General features: G+C 43.4%; 1 protein-coding gene across 1 annotated transcript in view; it reads left to right on the forward strand.

Moving 5' to 3' along the window:
- The window catches only part of ALS2CL (ALS2 C-terminal like), a 57,210-nt gene extending 49,374 nt beyond the window's left edge, over positions 1 to 7,836 (forward strand). Inside the window, 3 exon segments of the mRNA XM_054273864.1 lie at positions 3,174 to 3,323; positions 7,421 to 7,517; positions 7,746 to 7,836. Of these exon segments, the coding sequence (XP_054129839.1) occupies positions 3,174 to 3,323; positions 7,421 to 7,517; positions 7,746 to 7,808 (310 nt within the window). The 3' untranslated portion in view covers positions 7,809 to 7,836.
- Positions 7,837 to 9,954: the final 2,118 nt, after the last annotated feature.

Raw genomic sequence — 9,954 nt, forward strand, 5'->3', positions numbered from 1 at the left:
GCACCACAGTGGATCCCAGGGAGAAGCTGGAAATCCTTTAGGAGAGGATCTCTAGGAATGTCCCATTCCACTTGGGAGACACCAGGAACATCTCATCCAATATTGGAAACACCAGGAATGTCCCATTCCATATGGGAGATCCCAGGAATGTCCCATTCTGTATTGGAAACACCAGGAGTGTCCCATTCTGTATTGGAAACACCGGGAATGTCCCATTCCATATGGGAGATCCCAGGAATGTCCCATTCTGTATTGGAAACACCAGGAGTGTCCCATTCCATATGGGAGATCCCAGGAATGTCCCATTCTGTATTGGAAACACCGGGAGTGTCCCATTCTGTATTGGAAACACCAGGAATGTCCCATTCCGTATTTGAGACACCAGGAATGTCCCATTCCATATTTGAGACACCAGGAATGTCCTGTCTGATATGGGAGACACCAGGAATGTCCTGTCTGATATGGGAGACACCAGGAATGTCCCATTCCGTATTTGAGACACCAGGAATGTCCTGTCTGATATGGGAGACACCAGGAGTGTCCCATTCCACCCTGGAACATCTCCTGTCCCTGGCTTCTCTTGGTGCCTCCTCTTTCCTCCGCCATTTGGAGCCAACCCATCAATCCTTTCATCCCTAATTTTTTTTTCCTAAACCCCGTTTTTCTGGGTGCAGCTTTTACCCCCTCTATTACCCCCATAGCACCACAGTGGATCTGCGTGAGAAACTGGAGATCCTGCGGAAGACGATCTCCAGGAATGTCTAATTTAATATTTGAGAGACACCAGGAATGTCCCATTCCATATGGGAAATCCCAGGAATGTCCCATTCCACTTGGGAGATCCCAGGAATGTCCCATTCCATACAGGAGACACCAGGAGTGTCCAATTCCATATGGGAGACACCAGGAATGTCCCATTCCACTTGGGAGATCCCAGGAATGTCCCATTCCATACAGGAGACACCAGGAGTGTCCCATTCCACATGGGAAATCCCAGGAATGTCCCATTCCATATTTGAGGCACCAGGAATGTCCAATCCAATATTGGAGATCTCTGGAATGTCCCATTCCACCCTGGAATATCTTCTCGCCCAACCTCAGTGCCTCCTCTTTCCTCCACCCTTTGGAGCCAACCCATCAATCCTTTCATCCCTAATTTTTTTTTCCTAAACCCCGTTTTTCCGGGTGCAGCTTTTACCCCCTCTATTACCCCCATAGCACCACGGTGGATCCGCGTGAGAAACTGGAGATCCGCCAGAAGAGGATCTCCTGGAATGTCCCATTCAATATGGGAGATCCCAGGAATGTCCCAGTCCATATGGGAGACACCTGGAATGTCCCAACCCATATGGGAGACACCTGGAATGTCCCATCTAATATTGGAAACACCAAGAATGTCCCATTCCACCCTGGAGATCCCAGGAATGTCCAATTCCATATGACAGACACCAGGAGTGTCCAATTCCATACAGGAGACACCAGGAACGTCCAATTCCATATGAGAGACACCAGGAATGTCCCGTCCAACATTGGAAACACCAGGAATGTCCCATTCACCCATTGGGACATCTCCTGTCCCTGGCTTCTCTTGGTGCCTCCTCTTTCCTCCACCCTTTGGAGCCAATCCACGAACTCCAAATCTCCTGAAATCCCTTAATCCCTTAATTTATATTTTTTTTAATTAAACCCCGTTTTTCCGGGTGCAGCTTTTCCACGTTTGTTTTCCCCCCCCCAGCACGACGGTGGACCCGCGGGAGAAGCTGGAGATCCTCCAGAAGAGGATCTCCAGGAATGTCCCATTCAATATGGGAGATCCCAGGAATGTCCCATTCCATATGAGAGAGACCAGGAATGTCCCAGTCCATATGGGAGACACCTGGAATGTCCCATCCAATATTGGAAACACCAAGAATATCCCATTCCAGCCTGGAGATCCCAGGAATGTCCAATTCCATATGGGAGACACCAGGAATGTCCAATTCCATATGGGAGACACCAGGAATGTCCCATCTACTATTAGAGATCCCAGGAATGTCCCATTCCATATGACAGACACCAGGAACGTCCAATTCCATATGACAGACACCAGGAACGTCCAATTCCATATGAGAGACACCAGGAATGTCCCATCCAACATTGGAAACACCAGGAATGTCCCATTCACCCATTGGGACATCTCCTGTCCCTGGCTTCTCTTGGTGCCTCCTCTTTCCTCCACCCTTTGGAGCCAATCCATGAACTCCAAATCTCCTGAAATCCCTTAATCCCTTAATTTATATTTTTTTTAATTAAACCCCGTTTTTCCGGGTGCAGCTTTTCCACGACGGTGGACCCGCGGGAGAAGCTGGAGATCCTCCAGAAGAGGATCTCCAGGAATGTCCCATTCAATATGGGAGATCGCAGGAATGTCCCATTCCATATGAGAGAGACCAGGAATGTCCCAGTCCATATGGGAGACACCTGGAATGTCCCATCCAATATTGGAAACACCAAGAATATCCCATTCCAGCCTGGAGATCCCAGGAATGTCCAATTCCATATGACAGACACCAGGAACGTCCAATTCCATATGGGAGACACCAGGAACGTCCAATTCCATATGAGAGACACCAGGAATGTCCCGTCCAACATTGGAAACACCAGGAATGTCCCATTCACCCATTGGGACATCTCCTGTCCCTGGCTTCTCTTGGTGCCTCCTCTTTCCTCCACCCTTTGGAGCCAATCCACGAACTCCAAATCTCCTGAAATCCCTTAATCCCTTAATTTATATTTTTTTTAATTAAACCCCGTTTTTCCGGGTGCAGCTTTTCCACGTTTGTTTTTCCCCCCCCCAGCACGACGGTGGACCCGCAGGAGAAGCTGGAGATCCTCCAGAAGAGGATCTCCAGGAATGTCCCATTCAATATGGGAGATCCCAGGAATGTCCCATTCCATATGAGAGAGACCAGGAATGTCCCAGTCCATATGGGAGACACCTGGAATGTCCCATCCAATACTGGAAACACCAAGAATGTCCCATTCCAGCCTGGAACATCTCCTGGCCCTGGCTCTTGTTCCTTCTCTTTCCTCCACCCTTTGGAACCAACCCATCAATCCTTTCATCCCTAATTTTTTTTCCTAAACCCCGTTTTTCCAGAGGCAGCTTTTCCATGTTTGTTTTCCCCCCCCAGCACGACGGTGGACCCGCGGGAGAAGCTGGAGATCCTGCGCAGGACGTACGAGGAGCTGGAGCTGACGGTGTCGCGGCTGCGCGGCGCCGAGTACCGGCTGCCCATGGACGACCTCCTGCCGCTCCTCGTGTTCGTCGTGTCCCGAGCCAAGTGAGTGGAGTTCGTTCCCTCTGGAATGTTTCCAACCGGAAGAATTCCAATGAAAACTTTCGGGATTTGCGGTTGGATGTGTTGGGGTTTTTGGTGTTGTTTTTTTCCTAGAGGCGCGGTTGGGTTTTTGGGATGTAAAGTGCGGGTGGAATTCTGGAGTGTTCGTGTTTTATCCCAAAGAATATTTAAAGGAAAATCAGATTCCTTTTGTCCCAGAATTCTGGAGTGTCTGTGTTTTATCCCAAAGGATATTTCGTGGAAATGAGATTCTCTTTATTCCAGAATTCCAGACTGTCCATCTTTTATCCCAACGATTATGTCATGGGAATGAGATTCCTTTTATTCCAGAATTTCGGAGTCTCTGTGTCTTATCTCAGACCCTCTTCCAGGATTTTCATGGAAAATCAGATTCATTTTATCCCACAATTCCAGAGTGTCTGTGTTTTATCCCAAAGGATATTTCATGGGAATGGGATTCCTTTTATCCCAGAATTCCAGAGTGCCCGTGTCTTATCCCAGACAATATTTAATGGAAAATCAGATTCCTTTCATCCCAGAATTCTAAAGTGTCCAGGTCTTGTCCCAGACAATATTTCATGGAAAATCAGATTCCTTTTATCCCACAATTCCAGGGCGTCTGTGCCTTATCCCAAAGGATATTTAATGGAAAATCAGATTCCTTTTATCTTGGAATTCCAGAGTGCCCGTGTCTTATCCCAAAGGACATCTCATGGAAAATCAGAATCCCTTCAGAATTCCAAGGTGTCCATGGCTTATCCCAGACAATATTTCATGGGAATGGGATTCTTTTTATCCCAGAATTCCAAAGTGTCCGTGTTTTATCCCAAAGGATATTTCATGGGAATGAGATTCCTTTTATCCCAGAATTTCGGAGTCTCTGTGTCTTATCTCAGACCCTGTTCCAGGGTTTTCATGGAAAGTCAGATTCCTTTTATCTCAGAATTCCAGAGTGTTCGTGTTTTATCCCAAAGGATATTTCATGGGAATGAAGTTCCTTTTATCCCAGATTTCTGGAGTGTCTGTGTCTTATCCCAGAGGAATTCCAGGGTTTTAATGGGAAAATCAGATTCTTTTTATCCCGGAATTCCAGAGGATCTGTGTTTTATCCCAAGGGATATTTCATGGAAATCAGATTCCTTTTATCCCAGAATTCCAGCGTGTCCATCTTTTATCCCAAAGAATATTTAAAGGAAAATCAGATTCCTTTTATCCCAGAATTCCAAAGTGTCTGTGTTTTTATCCCAAAGGCTATTCCAGAGTTTTAATGGAAAAAATGATTCCTTTTATCCTGGAATTTCAGAGAGTCCATGTTTTATCCCAAAGGATATTTCATGGAAATGAGATTCCTTTTATCCCAGAATTCCAGACTGTCTGTGCCTTATCCCAGATGATATTCCAGGCTTTTCATGGAAAATCAGATTCGTTTTATCCCAGAATTCCAGAATCTCCATCTCTTATCCCACTGAAGGTTGGGATAGTGGGAGATCCCTGCCCATGGATCGTCTTTAAGGACCTTTCCAACCCCAAACACTCTGGAATTCTGGAATTCCCACAGGAATTTTCCACCCTCAGCAGGGACTGGGATTCTGTTGGGAGATGAGGAATCCAAAATTCCATCCAGCAGTTGGAATTTCCTATGGATGGATCTGGAATTTTCTTGGGATGGAGCATCCCAAAGTTGTGGCTGATCCATCCCTGGAGGTGTTCCCGGTGGGAAGTGCTTGGAAAAAATTGGGATAATGGGAAATCCCTGCTCATGGATTTTCCTGAAGGAGCTTCCCAGCCCCAAACACTCTGGAGTTCTGGGATCTCAGGATTCTGGAGTGCTGGGATTCTGGAATGCTGGGATTCCGAGATTCTTGGATTCTGTGACTCTGGAATTCTGTGACTCTGGAAATATGGATTTCTGTGATTCTGGGATTTTGGAGTTCTGGGATTCTGAGATTCTTGGATTCTGTGATTCTGGAGCTCTCTGATTCTGGAAATCTGCAGTTCTGGGATTCTGGAATGCCGGGATTCTGAGATTCTGGAATAATTCTATGATTCTGGAAAGGAAATCTGGAATGCTGGGATTCTGGGATTCCGAGATTCTTGGATTCTGTGACTCCGGAATTCTCTGATTCCGGAAATGTGGAGTTCTGTGATTCTGGATTTCTATGATTCTGTGATTCTGGAGTTCTGGAATTCTGGAATTCTTGGATTCTGTGATTCTGGAATTCTGTGAATCTGGAAATACGGATTTCTGTGATTCTGGAAATCTGGAGTTCTGGAAATCTGGAATTCTATGATTCTGTGATTCTGGAGTTCTGGGATTCCAAGATTCTTGGATTCGGTGACTCTGGAATTCTGTGATTCTGGAAATCTGGAGTTCCGGGTCTCTGAGATTTTGGGGCTCTGGGATTCCAGAATTCTGGAATTCTGGGATTCTGAGATTCTGGAATTCTCTGATTCTGGAGTTCTGGAGTTCTGGAATTCTTGGATTCTGTGATTCTGGAATTCTGTGAATCTGGAAATACGGATTTCTGTGATTCTGGAAATCTGGAGTTCTGTGATTCTGATATTTTGGATTCTGTGAGTCCATAATTCTATGATTCTGGAAAACTGGGGTTCCAGGACTCTGGGATTCTGGGATTCTGGGATCCTGAGATTGTGGAATTCTCTGATTCTGGAAATCTGGATTTCCAGGATTCTGGAATTCTGGGGTTCTGGAATTTTGGGATTCTGAGATTCTGGAATTCTATGATTCTGGAAATCTGGAGTTCCAGGATTCTGGGATTCTGAAATTCTGGAATTCTATGATTCTGGAAACCTGGAGTTCTGTAATTCCAGAGTTCTGTGATTCTGGGATTCAGGGATTCTGTGATTCTGGAATTCTGTGAATCTGGAAATATGGATTTCTGTGATTCTGGAAATCTGGAGTTCTGGAAATCTGGAATTCTATGATTCTGTGATTCTGGAGTTCTGGGATTCCAAGGTTCTTGGATTCGGTGACTCTGGAATTCTGTGATTCTGGAAATCTGGACTTCCGGGTCTCTGGGATTTTGGGACTCTGGGATTCCAGAATTCTGGAATTCTCTGATTCTGGAAAGCTGCAGTTCTGTGATTCTGGAATTCTGAGATTCTGGAGATTCTGGGATTCTGGAAAGCTGGATTTCTGTGATTCTGGAGTTCTGGAATTCTGGAATTCTTGGATTCTGTGATTCTGGAATTCTGTGAATCTGGAAATACGGATTTCTGTGATTCTGGAAATCTGGAGTTCTGTGATTCTGATATTTTGGATTCTGTGAGTCCATAATTCTATGATTCTGGAAAACTGGGGTTCCAGGACTCTGGGATTCTGGGATTCTGGGATTCTGAGATTGTGGAATTCTCTGATTCTGGAAACCTGGAGTTCTGGAAATCTGGAATGCTGGGATTCTGGGATTCCGAGATTCTTGGATTCTGTGACTCTGGAATTCTCTGATTCTGGAAATCTGGAGTTCCGGGACTCTGGAATTCTGGGATTCTGAGATTCTGGAATTCTGTTTTTCTGGAAACCTGGAGTTCTGTGATTCTGGAGTTCTATGATTCTGGGACTCTGGAGTTCTGGAATTCTGGAATTCTTGGATTCTGTGATTCTGGGATTCTGGGATTCTATGAATCTGGAAATAGGGATTTCTGTGATTCTGGAAATCTGGAGTTCTGGAATTCTGGAATGCTGGGATTCCACGATTCTTGGATTCTGTGACTCTGGAATTCTATGATTCTGGAAATCTGGAGTTCCAGGTCTCTGGAATTTTGGGATTCTGAGATTCTGGAATTCTGTTATTCTGGAAACGGGGAGTTCTGTGATTCTGGGACTCTGGAGTTCAGAAATTCTGGGATTCTGGAATTCTTGGATTCTGTGACTCTGGAATTCTCTGGTTCTGTGATTCCGGAGTTCTGGGATTCAGAGATTCTGGAATTCTGAGATCCCAGACACCTCCAGCAGATCCAGATGCACCAGCACTGGAATTCCAGAGTTTTCCTCTCCAAAATTCCAACCCCTCTACGTGCCCTGAGATTTTTGCTGGATTTTGGGATTTTTTTTTCCGTAGGATCCAACACCTGGGAGCTGAAATCCACCTGATCCGGGATCTGATGGATCCGACCAACCAGGGAGGAATGTTGGATTTCCTGCTGACGACACTGGAGGTAAGGAAATTTTTTTTCCAGGAATTCCAGCAAAATTCCAGCTTCTCTGGAATGGAATTTTTTGGATTTTATTCCCTTGCTGGGCTGGAAAAAAATCCTAATCCTTAATTCCAGAGAGATTGAATTCTGTTGGAATTCTCCTTGGGATCAGCAGGGATTCTCTGCCGGGATGTGATCCCAGAATTCCCCAAATTTTTCCCTGATTTTTTTCCTCTCTTCCCTCCCCAGTCGTGCTATGAACACATCCAGAGGATCCGGCTCCATGCAAAGGAAAACTCCCACAGCTCCTGATCCATGGGGAAAATCTGAATTTTCCCAAATTTTCCCCAATTTTCCGGACCAAACCTCGCTGGAAAAAGCGGGAATTTTATCCCTGGCTGCCTTTAAAGGGAAGAATTCCTCCCCAGCCGAGGTTTTCCTGATCCCAAAAACACTGGAAGGGCTGGAATTTCCATCTTCAGGGTTTTTTTGTTGGAGTTCAATCCCCTTTTCCTGTAAATAATTCCCAGGAAAAATCTCCTTTCCTTGCTCAGGATGAGGTTTTTATTTATTTTTTGCACTGGAAAATTCCCAGAAAAAGAATTTCTATGGGAAAATCCAATTTTTAATGGGATTTCTTGGACTGGGAAGGGAAGCTCATCCCAAAACTCCTAAAAATTCTGGGAATTCGAGGAGATTTTTCCCACCACTCCTTTTCTTATTTTTCCCAACTCAGGATTTTTCCAATTCCATTTGGAAGCTGCTGTTCCCAAATTTCCCGATTTTCCCGTGCTCCAAGATTTTTATTTCTCCTTGGGAGACCTCAGGGGTGATCCCACACCTTGGAATTCTGGAGGGCTTGGGAAAAACAGATTTATCCCAGATTTTGGGAAATTCCAGGAAAACAACCAGAAATTATGGGATAAAAACTCCAATCCCAGCTGGATTTGTGCTCTGAGCTGGAATTTCCCTTGGGAAAAGAAATATTTGGGATATTCCCAATGGATATTTGGGATTCTGTTCTCAGCATCCCATAATAATTTAAAAATAGCCTAAAAAATCTGAATTTTGACAGGTTTTATCCCATTTTTTTTCATTTTTCCTGGGATTTTTTTTTCTTATCCAGGAAAATAAAACTCCCCAAGCTTTTTCCAGGTGTTTTCCCCAAGTTTTCCTGATTTTCTAAATTAAGGAAAGTGCTCCTTGATTTTTTTGGAAACAAAAAATTGGAAATCCAAAGCTTTCAAAAAATGGGATTTTTGTCCTTTTTTCCTTGGGATTTCTTCATTTTTCCCAGGAATTTCTTCATTTTTCCCAGGAATTTTTTGCCTTATCCAGGTGACTCTGGGAAAACAAAACCCCCAAGTTTTTTGCTCCCATTTTCCCAAATTTTATCATTTAATGAGTAACAGATTAATTACAATAATTATTTCATTAATGGCAGAATCCCATGGGAAGATTGTCAGGAATTTTTATTGAAATAAAATCATTGGAATTTTTGTTGAAATTCCAGGATCCAGGTGCTCCTTCTTCCAATCTTTGTTTTCATAAATTTGGGAATTTTCTAAATGAAGGAAAAGTGGATCCTTGATATTTTTGGGAATGAAGAAAAATTGGAAGTCCAAACCTTTAAATAATTGGGATTTTTGTCATTTTTCCAAGGAATTTTTGTCATTTTTCCAAGGAATTCTAAACCTTATCCAGGTGACTCTGGGAAAACAAACCCCCCAAGTTTTTTTCCCCCATTTTTCCCAAATTTTATCCTTTAATAAATAACAGATTAATTACAAGAATTATTATATTAATGAGAGAGTCCCATGGGAAGTTTGCCAGGATTTTTTATTTAAATAAAATGATGGGAATTTTGAAGAAATTCCAGGATCCAGGTGCTCCTTCTTCCAATCTTTGTTTTCATAAATTTGGGAATTTTCTAAATGAAGGAAAAGTGGATCCTTGATATTTTTGGAAAGAAAAAATTGGAAGTCCAAATCTTCAAATAAATGGAATTTTTTTCATTTTTCCGTTGGGATTTTTGTCATTTTTCCCAGGAATTTCTTCATTTTTCCAAGGAATTTTAAACCTTATCCAGGTGACTCTGGGAAAACAAAACCCCCCAGGTTTTTTCCTCCCATTTCCCCCGATTTTTATCCTGTAATAAATAACAGATTAATTACTTTATTACTAATTAAGAATTAATATATTAATGAGAGACTCGAACTGGAAGTTTGCCAGGAATTTTTATTTAAATAAAACTTTGGGATTTTGACGATTCCAGGCTCTGCGTGCTCCTTATTCCAATTTTTGTCGTCTTCAAGAATCCGCAAAAACGACTCCTTGGTATTTTTGGGAATGGAGAAAAAATGCAAAATTCCTACTGGAAAAGGACATGCAAAATGCAGGGGGGGGGGGGGTAAAAATCCCAAGGAATTCAAGGAAAACGAGGTGGATTTTCAGTTTG

The sequence above is a fragment of the Melozone crissalis genome, unplaced genomic scaffold (genome assembly GCF_028551555.1).
Source record: "Melozone crissalis strain CALT ecotype California unplaced genomic scaffold, PUWL_Pcris_2 ptg000016l_1, whole genome shotgun sequence".
Taxonomy (NCBI): domain Eukaryota; kingdom Metazoa; phylum Chordata; class Aves; order Passeriformes; family Passerellidae; genus Melozone; species Melozone crissalis.